Source organism: Notolepis coatsorum, assembly GCF_963971535.1.
Source record: "Notolepis coatsorum genome assembly, chromosome: 7".
NCBI classification, from domain to species: Eukaryota; Metazoa; Chordata; class Actinopteri; order Aulopiformes; family Paralepididae; genus Notolepis; species Notolepis coatsorum.
Window position 1 is genome coordinate 141,985,968 of NC_140171.1, and position 26,248 is coordinate 142,012,215.

The 26,248-nt window shown below is 40.5% G+C and overlaps 1 protein-coding gene across 1 annotated transcript in view; it reads right to left on the reverse strand.

Annotated features, from left to right (window-relative positions):
* Positions 1-17,467, reverse strand: part of LOC311231791 (uncharacterized protein) — a gene marked incomplete at its 3' end in the record, with an annotated part of 32,636 nt that extends 15,169 nt beyond the window's left edge. Inside the window, exon 1 of the mRNA XM_084318419.1 lies at positions 17,360-17,467. Coding sequence (XP_084174545.1) covers positions 17,360-17,453 — 94 coding nt within the window. The 5' untranslated portion in view covers positions 17,454-17,467. The remainder of the gene's footprint in view (positions 1-17,359) is intronic.
* Between the last annotated feature and the right edge of the window lie 8,781 nt (positions 17,468-26,248).

Sequence of the window (26,248 nt, forward strand, 5' to 3'; positions counted from 1 at the left end):
CAAAGAAGACAGTAATGCACAATTTAATAGATTTTTACTTGAGGCAGCTGAACTGGTACTAATTAAGAACTATTTCAGTGTTGATAGAGATTTTTACCTGCATATCAAAGGAACTGCCATGGGAACCACAATGGCTCCTAACTATGCAAACTTGTACGTTGGACTGTTTGAAATGACAAATATTCTAGATAGTACAGAGAACCCATACCTGCAATACATCAAATATTGGAAACGATATATAGATGATGTTCTATTTTTGTGGACGGGATCAACAGAACTACTTATAGAATTCACAGACTGGTTAAACAGCAAAAGTGAATCTCTTACTTTTAACCTGGAATATAACAACCACACTGTCAACTTCTTAGATATATGTATCACAAAAGAAAATGGCAAATTAGTGACAGATCTCTTTAGAAAACCTACAGATAGGAACAACCTTTTACACATGGAGAGCTACCATCCACAATATGTGAAAGAAGCTATTCCAATAGGACAGTTCCATAGATTGCAAAGAATCTGTGACACAAAAGAACGATTTGACAACCAAGTTGAGGTAATGAAATCACGTTTTAAACAAAGAGGATATGAAGATGAATGCATAGACAGGGCCCTTCAGAAAGTAAAAACAAAAACACAAGGGGGTAGAAAGACAAAAAGAAAGCCATCAGCTGTCTGTGTTCTTAATTATACTGATAGATCACATGAAATAAAACATTCTATCAAGAAATACTGGCATATCCTCTCAAGTGATCCTAATGTAGGCCACTTATTTGATTCTCCACCAATAATTACTTACCGTAGAGGAAAGAATTTGAAAGACAAACTTGTACATGCAGACTATTTATTTGAAAGATCAAGCAGCATGCCATCTCTGCCTGATGGCAACCACAAGTGTGGACGATGTGCACAATGTAATTGTACCACTAGAAGTAAGACTCTCACACACCCTCTTACAGGGAAAATCTATAAAATTCGTGGAGTTATAACATGCTCAACAACTGGGGTCATTTATCTAATAAAATGCAGCTGCTCCAAAGCCTATGTTGGAATGACAACAAGAGCACTAAAAACACGAATATCTGAACACCGTTCAGCTATTCGTAATAATAATCCAGATAGCCCTATAGCCATCCACTTTAAAGATGCCAACCATCCAATCACAGCTTTCAGTTACTGTGGTATTGAAAAAGTGGTCCTTTCTAGACGTGGGGGGGATCTGAAACAGATGCTTCTCAAGAGAGAAGCCTATTGGATAACGGAACTTCAAACATTTGGGACCACCTTTGGACTCAATGATGAACTGGATTTAAGTGTGTGTTTGTAAACTGTTCCACTGAATCCCATTGATGATGGTTTAATGTTTCACAATGATTCGGTCATATTGCTGTATATTAAATATGCTAAACTATATTGTGTTGTAAATATGACTGTTCGATGTTTCAAAAATGTTTTGTTCTGAGGTTGAATTATTGCATTTCTAACTCTGTCTCTCTTTTTGCTGCAGTACCCAGTGGGGCTGCAAGCTCAACCAATTGATTTATTGACAGGAAGGCACAGGTGCTCCCTGTTATGCAATCAACCAAAACAGACCTTGGAATTGTATAAAATGAATATGAGACCTCATTGTTTCATGCCACTGTCCTGATGAAGGCTGAACAGCCGAAACGTTGACAACAATAAAAGCAGAGAAAAAGTGAGTGCGGGAATTGTAAATTTTTTCATCAGATTGGACACATAGCCATAATTTAAAACATAGATTAGGCGATATTAACGTTAACATTGGCGCCGATGGTGGCATTCAAGCGGTAAAACGGAAAACCAGGCGTGGCACTGAAAGAGTTAAATGTCATCGTCCCGACAGAGCGGTGTTGACAGGGAGCTCATGGGTTCGCTTGGTGGCTGGTGTTATTAGCATTGAACAGCTAACCGAAAGCTAGCTTTAACATTACCTTGGCTAAAGTTGGGGCTATTCATAATCCAGCAATAATGGCTGCATACCTGCAAGCAAAGTACAGCAAGTTGGCAAAGGAGTATTCGTTAAATCACAATGTCACCAGTAACGTTACAGTCTTTTCATATACCGGCAGCTTATGCTATGCTAACCTAGCTCACGTTGACGTCGTCATTGAGACCACCTCGCACACAATTAATTAATTAATGACATGTTACGGACAGCCATATTGGTGACAATGTTGAGCTTTTAGTGCCAAATGATAAGAGTCTGAGGCGGAGTCTCAAAAGAGAATGTTGAATATTTATTGTGCAAAAATCACAACAGATCCGACTGCTACTGAAACTGAGCCTTGTAGACAGACTGAGTAGGGTATATCTGCAGAGCCAGTGGGTAGCGAGTGCAGCAACGTATAATGTCCGTGTGGATCATTGGAGTAGGGTATATCTGCAGTGCTGAAGCCCCATACTCATTGATTAATGATACTAATACAAATCTATACAATCACCTGTTGTTGAATAAATACCATTACTTTCTAGTTATTACTAAAAAACAGTATATATATAAAACAGTATTTGTTAAAAAAAAAATAAAAAGTATAATTTATATAATATAGTTTTTTTTTTTAGTGTATGCACTGGTATCGGATAAGTATCGGTATCGGCCGATACCCAAAGCTTAGGTATCGGATCGGAAAGGAAAAAATGGTATCGGAACATCTCTAGTAACGATGTGGCTAGTATTTTTTTTTAATATAGTTTTGTATATTGAATAATGCTGTATGACCAGGCATTGTATGGCCATAGTCCTTATTGTATATTTTTGTAAATAATAAATGGGTTTGTGCCAAATCCCAAAAGCAACAATGTCTGAACCCATTCTCCGCCGGGCATTGTACCCATCCTAAACCATCCTCTGCCAGCTCTATTTGTCTATGGAGATGTTCACCTTCTTTGCAGGGCTATAACTTTTTAAATTGTATTGCTAAATTGACATTACTATGGCCCATTCAACATCAATTATCTATCGTTCAGGATGTAGGAACGTTTTACTTTTTCATTCACACATTCATACAAAAATACGGTCTAGAGCAGGGGTCAGCAACCTTTTTGACATAGAGTGCCTGTTTGAAATATAGTTGTAACTAGTGTGCCTCAACAATATTCCATAAATCGTAATTTTTTTCTCCTCATAATCAGGTCTTTTTAATGAAAATGTTTACATTATTACATCATTATTGTTATTATTAACAATATTATTATGATGGTTGTATCAACCCTAAATCTGAGTTGGGGGGGGGGGATGCAATGCAGACAAACAGCTGCATACAGTGCAACCATTTCACTCACATTTGCCCATTCATTTTTGGACACATCACACACCATCGGTGTGTGTACTGTACGTGTGCCGTCATAGCTCCACCTACAGGCCTAATGGAGAACACCAGGATGTGAATGGAGGGTGAATGTGAGGTATATCGTGTAAATAAGTTTTGATTGATCGCAAGACTACACTGTAAAAAAAATAACAATAAGTTACCAAAACTTAAAAATATTGAGTTCAGTTACTATGCATTAAGGTTTTCAGTTTTCAATCCATAATAAGTTAACAGAAAAATAAGTACACAACCACATTATTTCAACCTAATAAAACTATGTTTATTGTCATTGTTTTAAGAACACAAGTTGACTTGGTAATACTCACATTTTGAGTAAAAAATGGCTTTTAACATGTGCAATGTTCAATGAAATAGAAAAATAAATAATAAAATATGTTGATTAATCCCACTGGTCACAAGGGTGACCGTAATAATGTTTTTGTTATAAAGCTCTGCAAATGTTACTGAATGATGTAGCAATGTATTTCCAGCTAAATTGAAATAATAAACAAATAAAGGGTCTCAATTAAATATGTGGTAGTAAAAAGAACCTGTGGGAGGATTTCAACAAGATAAATGCGACAACAGTGCAAAATATTTCACTATAATAAAAGTGAAAAAAAAAGGCAAAAAAAAAAAAAAATTATAGTTTTTTTTATGCTGCCCCCTGTGCCTATGAAAATGCCCCCGCGTGCCTATGCAGGCATGCGTGCCTAGGGTTGCCTACCCCTGGTCTAGAGTATAAATATGTTTTTATCGTTTTCTGCAGTATTTCATAGAACGTGAGATATAGCCATAAATGCATATATTAGATCATCAAATGCAGTTTGATACCGATCAACGCCAGATTAAAAATGTCAACTGTACATGATCCTAGATGTTATGACTCATCATGCGCGGATGAACAGAGGGGGGGGGGGGGTCATTTATAATTCCGTGACCGACGTTAAATGATTCATGTAGTATGGGTGATATATTGATCAGAGCAGTTTGTATCGAAAATGGTAAAGAAAAACGCTGAAACTCACCCCAGTCTCCTCGTAGCGTTGGGTGATTAGAGTGGAGCAAAAAGATCGCTATTATGAGATGTTGATCGATGCGATCCATTGCCGGGTTGTATATTACTAATACACGTCCAAATAATGTTGATTATTGAGTTATGGCAAAGATCCATATCCACGGTGTCTGTATTGAGCCCCGGGACGATCACCGAGTGGCCAGACGAAAATAGGGGACGGACCAAGCACTTCCGGCCACTTCCGGTTTGGCAACTCGTCGATCGGCCACGAGGTGGCGGTATTGAAGCGTTGCAGAGTTGAGCGGAGTCCTACAGCACCAGCAAAGACTCCGTGGGTGAAATGTGAATACTGTGACGAAAATATGAAATATTGATCTCAAAGACGCCTTTACGGCGTCATTGGCAGATTACGCATGGCGGAGAATGACGTGTTAACAAGTAATTGGCGAGCTAAGGGGTTAACACATTCGGGGGCCATTCGATTTCCCCATCACGTGCTAGCACGGCCAGGTTTTCATTACATAGTTTCACTGTGTGTCACCTTGTTTGTAGAGCTAAATCTGTATTTAATTATTTTTTTCATGAATACGTTCACGCGTTATCCCGTGGTGAATATGAGTATAATTTCGGAATGATCCAGGCAAATTCCTGGGAGGCTGGCTATAGGGCTACTAAAGCCATTGGCGTTTCGTCCCTGGACCCGCTACTATTTTCAAATCAAATGCATATGATAGGTATTATGTTTCATCATGAATGCATGGAAGGGGGGGGGGGGTCGTTTCTGATTATTTGATTGCCAGTAACGTCGTTCGTTATTACCACAACACACGCCGATCAGGGGGATGGGTATGATAACCTTGCACGATCAAGCTGAAATTGACGTCAGATTGTCCTTACCTGTGGTCGGTGGTATTCCAAAAAGAATATTCCAATTATTTGATCGCCATCTGGTCCATCCTATGTCCATCTGGCAGAGGTGTGGACTCGAGTCACGAATTTGATGACTTTAGACTTGACCAAATCAAAAAAGACTTGCAACTCGACTTTGACTTGAACACCAATGACTCGTGACTTCACTTGGACTTGAGCCTTTTGACTTGAGAAGACTTGATACCATCTTACCGCATGCCCAAATGATGTTATTAAATGTGAATTAATTCATTTCTAGCTAATAGACACTTCATTCACGCAGTCCTGGCTCCTGTGTCACCTGCGGAGACACGTTGTGGGCGTGTTTTGTTTACTTGTTAAGACTGTCATGGCGGCGCCCAGTAGTAGAGGTTTTAACCATGATATTGGATATTCTCACTATTTCTCTTTTGTTGAGCACAAAGAAAATAACGTTTTAGTTAAATGTAAATTGTGTCTTGGCTACTGCCCACTTTGTTTGAAACAATCCGACAGCATCCAATCAAATTGCGTGAGAGAAGAAGTAACGCTACGAACGTTATTAACGACGGATCCAATGGAAAATGATACCAAAGATTGCTTCGTTTGCTTATAAAAACGACGTGGTGGTCAACAAAAAACGAATTGCAGGATGCAAAACGTGCGGGTCGAAAATCACAGATGGAGAACCAACAACTTCCAACTTCGTTCGGCATTTGAAGCTGCACAAATACCGTTAAGTAACTTGGCTTGCTAGCTACAGTAGTTAAATCAATGAGCCATCGACAGTCAGTGTGGTAACGTTATCATTACATCCAAGATTGATACACGGCTGGCTAGGCAGTTGGTAGTCATAGTCTTGTCTTATAAAATAAATAAACAATGAGCAATGTCTCGCTTGATGAATGGCCAGCAGTAGCCCAACAGTACTGCTGCTCCTTAAAAAAATGTATTGATTGAAATTTGTATTAACAGATTACAGAATGGGTACAATACAGTACAGCTCAATACAAACAATTGTTAAGGGGATGCAGAGCAGAAAAATACTTTCGTCATTGATCCGAGAGAGCGAGAGAGAACTTGCACGAATTAGGCCCTACCTAATTCTAATACCTAATAAACTACCCAATATACGAAATGCAGAGATGCCTCATCATTTCAGTACAGATTTTTTATACCCCAAAATGTATAAAGGGTTAAGGTAGACTAGTTAGTTGAACAGAGGTCTGCTATTATGGATCATGTGCTATAGACTGTATATACAGGGCAGGCAGACGTTAAATAAATGATTGGTCCAAGTGGGAAGACAATATGTTGGTTATTGTCATCCTACCTTTAAAATAGATATGGTGATCCTTATTATTTTTTTTCTCAATATACTCCTGAACTGGTTCTCAAGCAGCTCTTGCCCAAATGTATCTAGTTGTAAGACTAACCCTGATTCTGAATATTATTACATTTATAGAAATTAGATTATGTTTAGCCAACAAGTTGATAATGACATTTTTTGGTGAAGCGGGTATTATGACTTGTTTAGGACTCAAAACTGAAAGGTTAGGACTTGGGACTCGACTTGGGACTTGTCAGTCTTGACTTGGGACTTGGGACTTGCCTGTCTTGACTTGGGACTTGACTCTGGACTTGAGACTGACTTGAGACTTGCAAAATAATGACTTGGTCCCACCTCTGCCATCGGGTCCACGACATAACCCACAACATATGAATCGGGGGTCCCGAAAATGATTCAATGCGATCGGGTGAAGCACCCGGTTTCCCATTACTAGAAAAGTCAGTCCGGAGACATTTGAGTGTAGCACCCGGTCTGGAACAGGGTTTACTGCACTCTCGATACTGCCTACTAGCAGGATCTGGCAGGTGCTGCACCTTCGGAGTGCCAGTATGCCTTTTAACAGCAACATACAGGTCCCCGACATTGAATAGGATATTCGGGGAAAAAAGGGAAAACGGTCCTACGTTTTTGGCCGTTAACACATTCTGAGCAGAGTTAACTCGTTATTGGCCGCAATGCGTTGAGCGCCAGAAACGAGTTAACTCGTTTTTGGGATCGTTATCTCATTTATTCGCTATATATATTCAGAATTCATAGCTGCAGCCTCTGGTTTCCTCTTCAGAGCCTGTCTGAGCTGGCAGACGGTCAACACCGCCCTCTACTGCCAGGCGGAGCTATTGCAACTAATTGAAAATGGGTTGGTGTGTTTTAGGGGCCTTTCTCACTCACTATTCGGGGTCGAATCAGCGCCCGCGGGGACGGGGGGGGGGGAGTGTTCTCACTCAGACGGACACACCCCTTTTGGGTGCGATGCGGCGCTGATTCATACTACCTCCCGCTGAACCTGGGACGCATGAAATAGGTGGTCTCGGGTGCGGGCCAGTGGGAGCGGGGGGGCGTGACATAGGGCTGGGCGATATGGAAAAAAATCATATCGCGATAACGATATGATAATTTTATTTTATTTCTCGATATCGATAATTATCGAATTGTTATAAGTATATATTTTTTTTTTTTTTTTAACAACAGATGTATGTTTATTTTGCAGCAATTCTTTGTCATTGCCGCCATCTTTAGTGTTACATCCCCTCACACTCCAGTTCTCAGGCTGCAGCTGGTTTAAAAGCTAAAGTAAACAGGCTTCTCTGCTGGCTGTGGCTCCAGAGGAGTTGAACAGTTCTGGCTCTGCTAGTTTATTTTTGATCTTTTGGCGCTTTTTTGGTGGACATACCACCGCACATGTGCACTGTGACTCGTGACTGGAGTCTAGTTCTGCTAGCACACATAGCCTACTGTGTACAGACGGTTTCAAAATGTATTTTAAATTAGAAAGCAAACAAAATAAATGGACAAGATAAAAAGAAATCTGAATTTGGTCAGTATTGTCATTTGGACAAGCAAAGCCATTACTTTAAGTTGCAGGCAAGAAAGACAAGTCTGTCCACTGTCTCTGGTTTTAAAACTGCCCTGTTGCAGGTAAAAAAAAGAGAAAAAAAAAAGATTTTCGATTTTTTTTTAATTTTGATATTCGATATCGATTATTAAAATATATCGCGATATTTATCGTTATCGTTATATCGCCCAGCCCTAGCGTGACACACACAACGTCGTTACTGTAATGCTTTTCATGCTTGCTTGAATTTTGGGTAGATAAAACCACACAGCAACAACTGGACAATACCCACAAAAACTATATTTATGGGCAATTTGAGAGTTCAGACCTCAACCAAAAACAAGCATGTGGAGCCTCACAGCTCAGTGGATGAAAACATGAAGCCACGTTACAACGCACAGCACTTCCCTGGCTCGCATTAGGCCCGGCAATTTTGTTTGCCATGCTATGTCTATACATTGGTTTCTTGTTCGAATGCATTTATTTCTATTAGACCAGTGGTGCCCAACCAGTCGGCCGTGGTCGACCAGTAGATCAATGACATGCAATATAATTGCCACGAGCGATGGGATGTTAGCTGCTGAACAGGCTAAGCTAACTAGCGTTAGCAGTTAGCTTAGCGTTTGCCAGTGCTATGTCTGTCTACTATACTTTCTTGTTCGAATGCATTTATTTCTATTAGACCAGTGGTGCCCAACCAGTCGGCCGTGGTCGACCAGTAGATCAATGACATGCAATATAATTGCCACGAGCGATGGGATGTTAGCTGCTGAACAGGCTAAGCTAACTAGCATTAGCCGTTAGCTTAGCGTTTACCAGTGCCATGTCTGTCTACTATACTTTCTTGTTCGAATGCATTTATTTCTATTAGACCAGTGGTGCCCAACCAGTCGGCCGTGGTCGACAAGTAGATCAATGACATGCAATATAATTGCCACGAGCGATGGGATGTTAGCTGCTGAACAGGCTAAGCTAACTAGCGTTAGCCGTTAGCTTAGCGTTTAGCTGCTAGCCACAATGCTATACTGTTATACTGGCATATTCCATTCATGTTAGCATGTAAGCTAACAAACTCGTCGCCGATGAGACTAAACTCCGCTTTTGGTGTTCAATTGTGTTGATGTTAGTTTTGTTTCATCAACAAATGAGAGGCAGAACACAGTGAATGTATTTGTTTTGTTTATTGCACGTTCTTTGCTGAAAAATAAGTGCTACAGTGGCTATACTAGACTCCGCCGCCGTGTTGACACTCTTCCTGTTTACATTTGAGCGTGACATCATCGCCTACGGCAGTGTTTCTCAAAGTGGGGGGCGCGCCCCACAGGGGGGGTGCAGAGGCATGACAGGGGGGGCCTTGAGATTAAAAAAAATAAAAAATAATAATATCTGTTGCAGCTGCACTGTTCTCCATGAAAATACCATATTTGGATAAGTTTGACCATTTCTCAAAATCTGAAAATCATTATTTAATAAAACACAGAAAAGGATCACAAGTTACTCTCGATAAAAAAAAACTTTACAGACAACATTGAGACAAAGCTTCCTGACACATCTCCATCCAAACTCTTGGAAGAACTCATTGAAATCTCATCTGATACCACCTGGAGAGCTAGTTTCAGAGTGTGGTGCTTTGTAAATTCCCAGTCACTGAGTGAAGATCTGCTGTTTTGCAAATATGTCAAAAACAGAGCGACAGCTGATGAGCTCTTCAAAATTATTGACAGTTACCTGACAGAACATGGACTGAAATGGGAGAACTGTGTGGGCTTTTGCTCTGACGGTGCGCAGGCCATGGCAGGGAAAAGGAGTGGGCTACAGGCGCTCATCAAGGGGGTCTCGCCAAACGCGCAATGGACGCACTGTAAATTCAGAGAGGCGCCAGCGTCAAGACAGCTTAGCCCGGAGCTGAATGAGGTTGACAGAAGTTATAAACGTGGTAAATTTCATCAAAACCCGAGCCCTGAAAGCGCGCCTGTTCTCTGCGCTGTGAGGAGATGGGAGCTGACCATTCTGCAGTGCCGTTTCACAGCGAGGCAAGGTGGCTCTCGCGAGGGAAGGTGTTGTCAATTTGAAAGGTCACGATATTGGTGTTATTTCAATAAATTTAAACATGGCCCATTTCATGACTATTTTGTTGGGGCGAGGGGGGGGGGGGGGCCCAAGATATTTTGGTCCGCCAAAGGGGGGCCTGACAGAAAAAGTTTGAGAAGCACTGGCCTACGGCAAGCGTACACGCTCAAAACGCAAACAGAACCCGGAGCGAACAAAGACTGAAGTGTGTACACGAACTAGAGGGGGGAGAGGGAGGGGGGAAGTTCGCACCCGACCCGGAATGAGGACGGTACGGACCGGAACGGACCCAATTGAGTGAGTGAGAAAGGCCCCTTAGGAGGCGATCTGAGCCGGGCAGGCGGGGTTTAAATACTCGGACGAACCAGTTCTATACAACGGTGGCATCGAGCAGTAACTCCACCCACCCGTCATTGTGAACCGGTCGGTAGTGTGGTGCGGACCTCCACAAGCATTATTTGGAATTGCGATCAGATATTTGGATCATCTCTTTTGCATTACATCAGATACAAGGTAAGAAGATTATATATAAATTTGATCGTTGATCTGACATTTATTTCTACCACGATCACAGCTATATGTGTGGACCGTGTATGGCTGTTTACCATTGGCTGCGGTGGGGGTGGGGGGGGGGAGCGCCCCGCTACGAGGGTCATTTCATGTATGGCCGAGGAGACATACTAATGATAATCTAGTGTTGATTTCAGGATGATTAGATAATCAGCCGAAAAATTACAACGTGATTACTGGATTACAGTAAAGCGCCTTTTTCTCACCTTTTCCCTGGAATTACTGAAAAACACCCAAACCATACTCTATTCAAAACGGTATAAAACGGAAATGTACAGATGAAAAAACAATCTGTCACAGGCATGTTGACTAGAAACTAAAAGTTTATAGTTGACTGGGTCATTCTGTTTAAACAGTAACGGTAGCTAACGTTAGCTCACGGAGCTCGCATGCACTAGGTTAGAGCAGACTATTGCCCGAGCTTGTTTACATGGGTAAGGGAGGGGCAGGAGGAGGAGGAGGTGGAGCGGCAGTTTGCAGCTCCCGTGTGGCTGAGACAGAACTCAGCGAGTGAGATCTCTGCTGTTTTGCGATCGGCGAAAATAAAGCATTATCACCGATCGCATATTTATACCGATTATCGGCCGATAACGATCGGTGGCCGATGGATCGGGGCATCCCTAATAATATAGAATATAGTTATAGCTCTACAAACAAGGTGACGCACTCCTATCTTTTAAAGCGTGGCAGTGCTACCACTGGGCCCGTCTAATGGCTGGCAGCCAATGAGTTAAGGTATTCAAATTGAAAAGTCACAAATAAAAATAAAGAATAAAATACAGGGGCGCCCTCGTGGCGCACCGCATAGTGCCTCGCACACCTACACGGCCATCCCGGGTTTGCCTCCCGCTCCCGGGGGATAATTTGTTGCATGTTTTCCCCACCTCCTCTCCCGTTCACTCTCTCCTCCTCTGTCGGTCATGTCTGACCATGAAAAACACGAAAAATAAATCTAAAAAAAAATTTAAAATGCGGTCCGGGATATACATTCTGGTATGTACAGTATATACTAGGGCTGACCTTCAAAGCTTTTTTTGGCAATCGAAGCTTCGGGGCCGAGCTTCGATTTTAATTCGAAGCTTCGAGAGAGAAAAAAAATATTAATTAGAATATAGGTATATATATTTTTTTATCTTATGTTGTGGGACTTGTACAGCACTTTGGTAAACTTTGTTGTTTTTAAATGTGCTCTATAAATAAAGTGGATTGGATTAATTAATTAAGTAGCCCCTTTCGTGACTGACAGCCAACAAGGTTTCACTCGGCTGCGCTGCCTGGGTGCAGTGGGGCTGCTCTCACAGAGATGACATTACATAATTATGTTGCAACCTTCGTCTATCAAGCAAACAATTATATTATATTGAATTTATAATTATATCAGACAATGCACCTACAAAAGCAGATGATTACAATTAAATTAGCCAACTTGGTAACACATTAGTCATAGCAGCATAGGCATAGCCTTATTAATGTTTTGTGTGGCGTCGCCGTCGTGTACAACGATACTTACGTTTTTTAGGTGATTTGACAAAGTTGTTGTAGAGTTGTGATATGCCAGTTTCTTCTGGCATATCTGGCACTCGGCTTTTTGGGCATTGTCTTTGCATATTTTAAAGTGTAACCACACGTCTGATGAGTTCTTCGTCGACATGTCTGCTGCACATGTCCTTGTTTTCAACACAGATAATCTCCACATGTTTGTTGTAGAGAGGTGGAGTCGAGGCGCCGCTTACTTTCGTTTCATTGGAATGGAGGCGCAAGATTTTAAAAAATTAAAATAAAGATACTTTGATTTTTTTTTTATGTTCGAAGCTTGTGCCATCGAACAAAGCTTCGAAGTATTTAAGACAGCCCTAGTATATACATTCCAAAATATTAAATAAGCAGCCAAAGATATACAGTAAAATGCACAGTAATAAGTGTAGGGCACTATGAAATAAATTTTTTTCTTTTCCCGTTTTCGGATTTCTCTGGTTTTAATTATCCTGTTATCGGATTTCTCCGTTGAATATTTTTTCCTTTGGATCCAAGTTTAACAAAAAAAAAATACACTAAATTATGTTTTGTACATCTGCCGTACAGAAGTGCCAGTGCAGTTCAATGATTTTTTTTATTCAGTTCAATGCAGTTCAGCTGCCAGTGCAGTGCAATATCTAAATAATAATTAAATAGTTAAATAATACAAAATAATTAGTTTTAAGCGTATTGGCTGTGCCAAAGTGATTCAGATCGCTTCGGGCGAGTCTGTAGCGCGGGGATCAAAGGAAAAAGATCAAACGAGCTAATAATGTATATATACATGATTGGCGTTCAACGCATGGCGAGCAAACACGTATATATACGTGGTTGGCACAGATTGAGTTAAATGTTCATGCTTCTCTCCATCTCTGGCTGACATCACCATTCTGATGGTTAGGCGCTTTGTGTTTCCTCAGTGAGGGATTCTCTTTTGTCGGTCAGCAGCGTTTTGTACTTTCTGAAGCTTCTCTCTGTATAATAATTTTTTAAGTTTAAATAACTTTATCTGGCTATCCTCAGTAAATACTATCAAACTCCTCTGACCTCATCTGGTCTTTCCAAAGACCAGAGATGGGACGGGCACGTGCGCACACAGTCTAAATTAGAGATGTTCCGATACCATTTTTCAATGAGTATGGAGCTGCGGCACTGCAGATATACCCTACTCCAATGATCCGCACGGACGTTAGACGCTGTTGCACTTGCTACCCAGTCTGTTAGCTAGTACTGTAGCAGATGCTCTGGCTAGTATTAACGTTTGTTGTGATTTTCGATGCAAAATAAATATTCAACATTCTCTTTCGAGACTCCGCCTCAGACTCTTATCCTTTGGCACTTGGAACTTGCTGTACTTTGCTTGCAGGTCTGCAGCAATTATTGCTGGATTATGAATAGCACCAACTTTAGCCAAGGTACCGTTATCAAGCTAAGCTAGCTGACCTAGCTCGTCTTCCCCGCATTGACATTTGATAACGTCAGCTAACGCTAGTCAGTAGCACTAGCTACTTGACTTAAATACGATTCACCGTGGGTGCATTATTGTTGATAGACGGACAGTGTCAGGTCCTGGAGAAAGGACAGGCGGTCATCTGATTTGATGTAACGTTAAAGCGGATGTTGTTCCAACTAGCTAGCTTTTCAGCTAATGCTGCGGTCCTCTGACTCCGGTCTCCTCTCCATCCCCACCACCAACATGCGGACTGTTGGTCCCAGAGCCTTCTCTGTGGCCGCACCCACCCTCTGGAACTCACTCCCTCCAAACATCCGTAGTGCTACATCCCTGCACTCTTTCAAATCCCAACTCAAAACCCACCTTTTCACCAAATTTGTAAATGACTGCCTGATTTCCCCTTTTTCTTTTGTTTTCTTTCTTTTCTTTCCTTTTGATTAATATTTTGTTGTTACATTGTTCCCTGTCCCCCTCCCTTAGCTGTTAAGCGCCTTGAGTCTCCTGAAAGGCGCTATATAAATTTAAGATATTATTATTATTATTATTAATGCTATAATAACACCAGCAAGCAAAACACATCCCGTCCGAGCTCCCCGTCACACCGCTCTGTCGGGGACAATGGAATTTAAGAAAGTGTATCTGCTGTTAAAATGACAAACAGCATCACACTTTAAAACACGTTCATTTTATAATACTGACTCTCCGCAGGAGATAAATGACGTCATGGGATCAGAGGCTACACTTTCGGCGTACTCGCCGATACCGATACCAGCATTTTAGGCAGTATCGGAGGCATTTCCGATACTGGTATCGGAACAACTCTAGTCTAAATATCCAGTTAGTTTTTATAGTGTAAAGTTTGGCTACTTGAGAGAGACACTCATGGCGCAAGTAAGCACGCACTGCGTTCCGAGAGAAAGAGACTCGCATTATTGTCGATGCAAGTCCCGGAATGTATTTGGTAGCTGTCATTTCTGCGTCTCCGTAGACCGTGCAGCGTCACCGTTTTTAGAGTCGTAATGAAGATCGATTTATATGAAAACAGATTATGTATAATTTAGGCAATTTCCATGCCATTCTGCAATAATTCAGAATTCCGTGTTAATACCTCAATTCCATGAAATCCTCCACGATCGTGGATTCCATAGGGCCCTAAATAAGTGTAAAAAGTGTCCAGGAACATTATGGCAGACTGTACCGACACCGTCGCCCTGTGCTCAGTGAGGCACAGTGATGCATTATAGAGTCTGCTATATACGAATGAAAATGGATGGATGGAAAATGGATGGATTATCCAAGGGGGGGTCCTGGGGGGGGGGGGGGGGAAGAGCGAGTAAGAGCATAATGTATGTACTGTATTGGATTGCAAGTATTAGGTATATATCTCGTAAACTACATTTATATTGAATCAAATGGAATGTATAATCCTGTGACTTACTGTGGATATTTACTGTTAATGCTTGTGTCTAATTTTATGTCATGTTTAAAAAGAAATATATATATATTAAAAAAATTTAAAAATCTGCTGCAGGGCTTCACGATTTTGGGAAATAATGTAATTGCGATTTTTCTGACAGATATTGCGATTGCGATAAAATTAGCGATTATAATATATATATTTTTTTTAAAGCAGCACCACAGAGGTTTATTGTAAAATGCAGCTTGCATCTGGCCTACGCGGTGGGTCTTTTCAGGACACAGAGCCTGAAAATGTTTCTTTTTACCTGGGAATCGATACCGGTACCCAACGGTACCTTTTTTCTGTACTTTACTCTCCCTCTCTGAAGTCTAAACTTCACAACACACAATCTAAAACCCCTTACCTCCCTCTCCCAAACCGATCTTGTATCTCAATGGGACTTCCTGGTTAAATAAATGTAAAAAAAAGAAGAAATTGCGATATTTAATTTTTTTTGCGATTAGATAATTGCATCATTCCAAATCGCGATTTCGATTTAAAATCTATTAATCGTGCAGCCCTAGTCTGATGGCTGTCGGAATGAAGCCATTCAGTGTTTCATCTAGGGAGCAGTGTTAATTTCGTCAGCTATTTTTAATTTGAGTCATGTCTCAAATGCTCTTTTTCGTTTATCATATTTCACCTTTATCCATTTTTCGTTTAGTAAAGTTTTAGTCAACTACAGGTCTGAGCATTTTCGTTTTAATAGTCTCGCCACTCAGTTACAGACTTATAAGTTGGCGTGAGCTTTTTCTCAACAAAAAAAGCTAACATTTGTGCTAGCTGGTTATACTTATGTAAGCTATTTAATATGTTCCATTGTGGTGGATCGACATAATGTAGCGATCCGTCATGCACTCCACACCATCCACAAGGGTAAATTCATAACCTCACACATCTAGAGACCTAAGAATATTGTATCTATGTTGCAAAGTCTTCAATCTCTGGACCAAAAGATTTCCCTATGGATTTATTCCCAACTTTGACCAGGGACCGGCCATATACAGTAGGGTCTACCGGCTAGTGCAAGACAGTCAAAGCTATTCCCTTTATAAAGAGTAATGAAACACATTTATTATTTTATCATCCATCTATCACTCTTCAAGAATGTATGTTAAAATACCTCACTTTATTATGGTAAAGGAAAATCACAGATTGGGGTTTTATGTAGGGATGCCCCGATCGATCGGCCACCGATCGTTATCGGCCGATAATCAGTATAAATATGCGATCGGCGAATTCCGATAATGACTCATATTCGCTGATCGCGGAAACACAGGACCTGCAAACTGCCGCTGCTCCTCCTCCCTAGCCCCGCCAGCACCCGTGTACAGTTTGTAAACACAGAGGACTGAGAGGCGGCTCCTCTGCTCGAGTCTATAGTGCATTCGACCTGAGCTAACGTTAGCTACCTAGCTATCGTTACTGTTTAAACAAAATTACCCAGTCAACTATTCACTTTTAGTAGGCATTGTCTAACGGTATTTAGCCGGCTAGCTACTGATAGCTCCTGATATCAACAAATGCTCCAGCAAGCAAGTCTAGTAGTCCATGTTGATACCTCCGTTAGCTTGCGTTAGTTCACTGTTCAAAACGAAATGTCCCATTGAATTAAAAAGTTCTGTCTTAACGTCATCTAGCCGGCTAGCAGTAGCTACAGATCTTATAACATTGATTCAATGTGTATTCGAGCTGAGGGCTTGCTGAATGTGATATGACCAAAGCACAGTAACATTACCAATAGGGTCCAGCTGCAGCACAGGAGAATCCTTTTTGGAGCTGGAGGCTACTAGAGTACACACAGACAGTGGAGCTGTTTGCAGATAGCGAGCATTTTGACTTGTTGCGTGGTGGCGATGTCTCGCAGATAATACAAGTACAAGTCTAATTATATAATATATATATTTTATAATAAAAAAAAAATTATATAAAATAATTTTTAATTTCTTTTTAATCAAAAACGATCGGTATCGGCCAATATGGCTCACGACGATCGGTATCGGTGGCAAAAAACGTGATCGGGCATCCCTAGTTTTATGGAAAGAATGAGAGGAGGGAAAGCTATGGATACAGACAGAGACAGACAACTGTGCTGCAACAGAGGAAAGACAACAAGAGAAAATAAAGACAAGAACAAGAAAAGTAACATACTGATATCCTGACGGTCTGTGGGCTCCTCCTTCAGCCCAGTTGAAATAGCCATGGTTGGGTCTAGTGTGTCCTGGGCCTCTTCTCTCTTAATCATCAGTAGGTCGCTGGGTGGATCTGGAGCAGAGGGAGACAGCAACTAAGTACTTACAGTAGCATGGAAAAGTATTTGCCCACTTTATGATTTCCTCTGTAATTACATCCTCCTTCCTATTGACCCAAGATGGCGGCGCATGCACAACACGAAGGGAAACAGCAAGCGCTCAGGAGGTAGAATGGTCGTCTGGTAATCAGAAGGTTCCTGGTTCGATTCTATTTCTGTCTCCAGTCCACAGTATAGACAGGGACCATCATTTTGGAGTCATTAGACAAAAAGATTAGCAATAATAATACATTTTATACAATGGCATGCAAATATCTTGATTCTGATTGGCTGAAACAGTCAAGTTAGCCGTTGTTATTTCGTATAACACACTCGACGTGACCCCAGATCCCTCCCACAACCGAATTACTTTTTTTCTTCTTTTCTGAATGAGTCTGAATGAGTCCGCCATAGATATAAAATGGAAAAAAATATCTTTTGAACGAATCCTCCAAAAAAGATAGTCAACTGGAATATGTTAGTTCGTTACACATATGTTGGATTATGTAATTGGTTTGTCATGACCCATTGTGAAACAAAAGAAAAACCGCAGACTTAAAAATAAAATAAAATGGCTGTAAATTTTTTTTGTCAGACCATTGGATCTACTATTGGATCTACTTTCTCTGTGGATGGTTGTGAATAAATCTCCATTATTCTTCAATTACTGTGTTTATTGTATAGCAATAAGGTTGGGTAAATTGGGCCATTGTATAAAAGCATTACATCACTTGAAGTCATGTGTTATACTCATTAGATCACGCCTAGGGGAGTCTAACGACCCTCCGCTGCGCATCGGGCCTAACAACCACCCCTAGGCGTGATCTAATGAGTATAACACACTCCTGTGCGTGATGTAATGCTTAACACATTGACGCCATGGGTATTAGACGGACCCACTCTATAAGGCCAGCATATCATAATAAGGTTTCATTGTGCGTGAGGCTGTTTGTAGAGCTAAATCTATACTTTATATTATTGCCATCTGTCCATTCTCATTGTCAATTGACACTATAAACCGTCCCTTCAAAATGGCTTAAATAAATAATTTTTTCATCGATACGTTCCCATTTTATAGAGTCTTGAATATAAGCGTTATATGGGATTGGTCTGGCAGTGATGTACCCGAACGCGCTCAATGAACGATCGTTCATGAACGCGTTCGTATTTTGGGCGAACGTGAACTGAACGTACTGTATATCCGCTAAATGAACGCAATTGAGAACACGTTCATTCTCAGCGCTGTATAACGGCGTTCAAACATGCGTTCATTCTCAGCACTCTATTATAACGGCGTTCAAAGATGTGCCAAATTTCATATGCATTTCAGCCGAAAACCCATTTAAAACACACTGTAAACAGGCTTCAAATGTATGCAGAAAAACCACCCGATCTGGCAACACGCCTGTCACCCCTGGCTACGTCATCAGACTCCTCACAACAAGCAGTGGAACAGCGGAATCGCAGAAGCCGAGAGCTGCAGCAGCTCTACCTCTAGACGTCGGCGTTTGAGCATTTAAAAGAGTTTAGCGTTAAAGTCAGTACTGACCAGACGGAAACAATCTAACGTTTGTCTGTAAACTTTGTCCACCCGGTTTGAAGAAGCAAGTCTGCACATCGACGTCGAGTCGTCGACAGCAACATTGAGAAAATATGCAAACGTCCTGTTTTAGTTTTCATCTGGGTAGGAGGGGTGACACCCTTTACAATTCAAACTATTTGATAAACTTCTACTTTCAGCCCGGAAATGCATTCTGAATTTCTGATAAACTGGATTAAGGATAAGCCTCCATTTTTACAAATGTGGTATAGAGAGATCTTCGGTGTGCTACCCCATGAAAGACACTGTGCAGACAAAGACATACAAATATGATAAGAGCAGAGAAAGGAGAAGACAGAATCAAGATAAGAAAAAGAAAGGTAACATACTGATATCCTGGTGGTCTGCGGGCTCCTCCTTCATCTCAAAGGAAGTATCCTTGGGTGGATCTAGTGTGTCCTGAGCCTCTTCTTTTTTAATCATCAGTTGGAGCAGGGTGTCTACAGGTATTAGTAAATTCAGATTAAGACCTTTTAATGCCACGGTTTAATTACATTTACATATTTTTTTTAGTGCTGTCAATCGATTAAAATATTGAACTCGATTAATCGCATGATTGTCCATAGTTAACTCGCGATTAATCACAATTTAATCACATTTTTTTTTAACCATAAACTGATATTTTTCAAGTTTTAATACTCTTATCAACATGAGTGAACAAATGCTTGCTTTATGCAGCCATTTAACACAAAAGGGTGACCCATTGCAAATTTGCATCAAATTCAAAACAGAGTGATGCACAAAATAACTTAAAAGAAAATAATAAAAGAAAATAATAATTTAAAACAATGAATAAAGTGCATGAAATAATAGGGGAAAGAAAACATTAGGAACGTGTTACATTAACCCACACAAGGGCTGAGAACACAGACCCCGCCGCACCCCCCTCTCTCTCTCACACACTCTCCCAGCTCTTTCTCTCTTGCCCCTTCCTCATCTCTCTCACCCCCCCCTCTCTATCTCTCACACACACACACACTTTGAGTCAGAAACAAACATAGTATCAATAATACACCTGACCTGAGTGAAGTCTAATAAAAAAAATTAAGTAAAAAAAGAAAAGAAACAAATTGAAAAAGTTTATTGTGAGTTAAAAAAAATAGTGGCGTTAATAGAATCGGTCGATAACGCGCTAATACCGCGTTAATTTTGACAGCCTTAATTTTTTTATATAAAGAAACACCCACTTGCGGTCGTAAGCAATAGCCTATCATTAAATTTTTTAAGCTGATGATTTGTTACATCCCTACAGTATATATATATACAGTATACAGTAGGGCTGTCTTAAATACTTCGAAGCTTCGTTCGATGGCACAAGCTTCGAACATAAAAAAAAAATCTAAGTAAAAAAAAAAAAAAAAAAAAAATGTACTTCGATTTTTGTGTGTGTGTGCGTGCGTGCGTCATTGGGTGGGGCCGGGGGACAAATACACTGGAGGAAAGTAACCCAGCTCAGCACTGCCCAAATTATATCATCACTATTCACTATTGCCTGTTTGAAGGATATCATCCTCAAACACATATACACCTACATGCCTTGTAGAATTCCACACATAAGAAAGAAAGATACTGGGATGAATAAACAAAATAGGAAATAAAATGTAGAAATGCATGAAATACATAATAAATATGAATCTCCATATATGAAATAGAACATTTAGATAAGGTGCTACTGAGATGTTTTGGTGAGTACTGCTACATCTATACATTTATGACATACCAGATTTGCAAATACAGTACTGTTTGTGATACAAAAAGTGTCCAGAAAAGATGTGTATCGTACGGTTCAGGGGATGCGCAAAAAAAAAAAAAAAATCATTTGGCACGGAGCCGGGAGAGGTGAGCGCTGGCTGCAGCAGCAGCACTGCAGCTAGGTGCTAGTCAGTTTGTGTAAATGGCAAGCACAATATAAATCAATCTTCATTACGACTTTAACCATTAACCATTACATACTAGTAGGGATGGGCACCTTTCACATTTGAACCGATACCGGTACCTGTGAATCGATACCGGTACCCAACGGTACCTTTTTTCGGTACTTTAGTCTCAAGAAATTTTATTTACCTACCTCAGTCGTAAAAAAAAATCGAAACTTCAAATAACTACAATTTCGACAGTTTTCGGCTTGTCATTGCTCCGACTGCTTTGTTGTTGAATCAAGTCAAATCCTAGGTAAGCATATATTGTGCGTGTGAACGTTGACATGAAAAGAAAAAAGTAAAAAAAAATAAAAAATAAAAAAAAATATTATTTTTTTATTTTTTTTCCGTTTCTCACTTGATTCGATACTCGGTAGTACCGACGTGTTTCGGTTCGGTGCCTCAAAAGTACCGAATTCGGTACCCATCCCTACATACTAGGCCTACAGCCCTACACACATCTTGCCATAACGTTAGCAGTTTGTACAACACAACGCACGTTGAACTATGGTAGCCCGCCAGCTAATGTTATCGTAGCTACTAGCAGAGGAGAAAATGGGAGTCTGAGAGGCGGGGTGTTTAAAGACAATGATAGGCGTTTATTCAATATCCAAGAAGGCTAACATACAACTGTGTTTTACTAACTCAAACCGGGACTATTGCCGCTTTTCCACTGCATGCCATCACCTCCTAACGTTACCGGAGCTGAAGGTCCGTGACACTAAAATGTCCGTGCGGACCCGCCAACCCATAGATAGTTCCACCACAGTTGCACTCAATATTTAAATAATGTTAGATTGTTAGTAGGGATGCTTGATATTGGCTTTTTTACCGATACACCGATATTGTCCAACTCTTAATTTCCGATACCAATATCAACCGATATATGCAGGGTTTCCCCCCCAAAAAACGGAATAATTTAAGGTAATTAACATTACACATCTCTTGTTGTGGAATTAACACAACATTATGCATACTTTTGACAATAAATAAAATCAGAATTTGCTCTTACTTGCTTGGGTAAATAAAGGTTATAGAATAAACCTTAATAAAAAAAATTTAAACCAGATACCGATATTTTCCGATATCACATTTTAATGCCGATATCGGCCGATAATATCTTATATACCGTACTTTTCGCACTATAAGCCGCACCTGAATATAAGCCGCAGCAGCTAAATTGAATGACGTGTACATATATAAGCCGCACTGGACTATAAGCCGCAGGTGTTTTAATGTTTAATTACCATATGTAATTAGCATTGGGACACAATACTGTCAGACAAATAACAAGAATTAACTAATTTACAAGTTGTATTAAGTTTAGCAAATAAGGGAACAGATAAATAACATTTCAATGCAGTCAAAAAAGCAATATTTGGATTTTTACATTTTCGGGTTTGGTCACGTCGAGTCACATAAGCCGCACCGTTATATAAGCCGGTGTAGAAAAATGGAGAAAAAAGCTGCGGCTTATAGTCCGAAAAGTACGGTATATATTTTATATATATATAATATAAAATAAAAATATATCGGTATATATAGTATATGTGTACGTATGCACGCTAGAGACGCAAGCTGAAAATCGATTCTCTTATTTCCTCATCAGCGATCGCACACAGACAGATCACACATAGGGCAAAAGCTTATCTCAGCGAATACAACTCTGATTATCCCAAGACTGGTAAAATAGATTCCTTACCTCAGATCAGATGTTCTCCAAAAAGATTATTCCAATTCCTGATCGCCATTCCAAATATCGATCACGCTTATCAATTGATTATTGGCTGCTGTAAATACATACCGTAATTCCTCTAATAGTAACCCCGGCTTGTATTTGTTTCAACTGTAGCGGGTACCAGGCTTGTATTAGGAGGAGGCCTGTATAAGAGGGAGGCCTATATTTCAAATTTTCAAATGGATCATAATGAATAAATCAACATTTTGTGTCAGTTTGAACCCAGTAAAATGTACTGGGTTAATTTATTGAAACCAATTACTGTATGAAATAGTAAACAGTGCAATTACAGGTGGTCACTGGTCATTTCAACGTTTTCAAAGTGAAATCAAGTAACTAGCTCAGTATGCAGCTCAGTATATTAGTAACCCGGCTTGTATTAGGAGGCCGGCTTATAATTGCTTAGCTCAAGAGCGCACCCGGCCATTAATAGAGACCCGGCTTGTATTTGAGACCCGGTTACTATTAGAGGAATTACGGTATTCCAGGCTGATTCCCGTCCCGTGAGCAGATCCCTCTTGAGCAGACAGCTTGCCAGCACAAGGAGCGAGTTGGCTCCGCCTCTACATATCGACTGATCCCAGGTCAGTCGCCTGCAGTTACACAGGGATAGAGGGGGCGCTTTTTCCAAATCTGCGCTACTATAGGGGCTGCTGTACCAACGGGAGACTCGGTTGATGAAATATGAATTCAGATCGCTAATAAAAAATAAAACGATATTTGTTGTGATGGGCATTCAGGTGTTGGGCTGATAAAACGAGATATCGTGATGGGCATTCAAAGTGTTAAGAACTGACAATCAGGGAATTTATTGTTGACATTGTTTTTTTGTGTTAAATATTAAAGAAAGGAAAGTGTAGTGCTGGCTGAGCACATTGTTTGCTTGCACTAAGTTAATACTTAGACAAATGTAGTAGCCTATATTTTTCAGTCAGTTCGGTCTTTGTGTGACAAACATTATTTAAGGCTGTAAACACCGTAACCCTTTTTTAAATTTTTTTTTAATAAATGAGAAGCATGTTTAGATTTGAGTGTTAAATTCTTTTTATATATAAGAAACAACGTATAGCGAACCAAACCGAAAACAGTGACCCCAAAACCGTGATACGAACCGAACCGTCCATTTTGTGAACCGTTCCACCCCTCTAGTAAAAACTGTACATTGGAGGAGGTTGGGTAGGTGGGGTTGGGTGGGTGGGACTGTACATTGGAGGTGGGGGGGGGACACTGTACACTGTACATTGGAATACTGACAAAGCCATACTTGGTCATTTACTGTACAACTGGGTTATGACATTTGTAGGGGCCAGTTTCGAATTGCAGTCTCCCGTAGGTGTTCTTTGAGAGTTTTTTTGAAAGTGGGTAGTGATTCACATTCCTTTACAGCTTTGGGTAGGGCGTTCCACATTGATGTGGCATAATTGCGAAACGTGTTTAGTCCCTTGTTTGAGCCGAATCTGGGTTTAACATGATTTGTGGAGCTCCCTCTGGTGTTGTGATCGTGGTATTCACTGACCTTTGGGAAGTATTTTGACATGTACATGGGTACCTTGGTCGTGTAGTGCAGTGTTTCTCAACTGGTGGGTCGCGGGGGCCATTTTGAGTGGGTCGCGGAAGTGTGTGTAATACCTGGATGGTGCTAACTAGGGATGGGTACCTTTCACATTTGAACCGATACGGTACCGGTACCTGTGAATCGATACCGGTACCCAACGGTACCTTTTTTCGGTACTTTAGTCTCAAGAAATTTTATTTACCTACCTCAGTAGTGAAAAGAAAATCCAAACTTCAAATAACTACAATTTCGACAGTTTTCGGCTTGCCATTGCTCCGACTGCTTTGTTGTTGAATCAAGTCAAATCCTAGGTAAGCATATATTGTGCGTGTGAACGTTGACAAGAAAAAAAAGGTAATTTTTTTTTTTTGGTATCTCACTTGAATCGATACTCGGTAGTACCGACGTGTTTCGGTTCGGTACCTCAAAAGTACCGAATTCGGTACCCATCCCTAGTGCTAACTAACTAGCTACCGTCCCGGGAGCTCACGTTGATACCTGGATGGTGCTAACTAACTAGCTACCGTCCCGGGAGCTCACGTTGATACCTGGATGGTGCTAACTAACTAGCTACCATCCCGGGAGCTCACGTTAATACCTGGATGGTGCTAACTAACTAGCTACCGTCCCGGGAGCTCACGTTGATACCTGGATGGTGCTAACTAACTAGCTACCGTCCCGGGAGCTCACGTTGATACCTGGATGGTGCTAACTAACTAGCTACCGTCCCGGGAGCTCACGTTGATACCTGGATGGTGCTAACTAGGGATGCCCCGATCACGTTTTTTTGCCACCGATACCGATCACTGATCGTCTATGAGCCATATCGGCCGATACCGATATTTTTGGTTTTATAAAAAAAAAATATATACTTTTATACGTTTTTTTGCTCCCGATCCGATCCCGATCATGTGATTTTGAGTATCTACCGATACCGATATTTCCCGATCCGATAAATTTTATTTATTTTTTTTATTTTTTTATTCAACAAACATGACCATGTTCACGTCTTAAACTCATACTGAGGCCTTAGTTTTGGTTTTAAATTGCATATCATCATTCATTTATTTATTGTCACACAGAGCAGAAGAATTTTGCCAAAACAAATCAATAGTTTCCAGCTGCAGAACGGCAGATCAGCCACACTCTCAGACCCAAACACATTTCCTTTGATTTAATTATACATCAAATGATTTATGAAGTTAACTTTTCACCTGGATAACGTCAACATTCAGGGTGAATGTAATGTGAGAAATTGGGATTAAAAAAATTAAAAATAAAAAGATTTTAATTTGGGTCCGAGATTGTGGCTGGTCTGCCGTTCTGCAGCTGGATACTATTGGTTTGTTTGGCAAAATTCTTCTGCTCTGTGTGACAATAAATAAATAAATAAATGATGATATGCAATTTTTCTTTTTTTTGATCCACTTTTTCTCCCATTTTTCTATATTTTTCTCCCATCCCAATTTCGTATCATCCAATTCAACCCTCCCCTGTCACGGACGCTGTTTCTTGTGTTGTGGAAAGGTTGTTTAACACAGCAGGAGACGATATTTCCAATTGTAACAAATAGGTAATTTATTTAAGAAAAGAAGTTCTTTAACAGCAAGAGCTATGGGTCAAAGAGGATCGCCACAGCTTGAACAAAAACACTCTGTCCTGGATCCCTTTGCCTGTCCCTAAATCCCCTCTCAGTCCTGCCCTCATGACAGATATGATGACGTATCACATCATGTCAGATCTGACATGACGTACATTAAGATGATACGTAGATTTAACATCGGAGAGAGAGAGAACATGAGGAGAGATAAGCAAGATATGATATCCACACACGATATGATGTAAAACATTAAGAACATCGAAGAGAGAGTGAGATGTGTGTGTTTGTGTGTGTGTGTGTGTATGTGTGTGTGTGTCTGTGTGTGTGTGCGTCTGTGT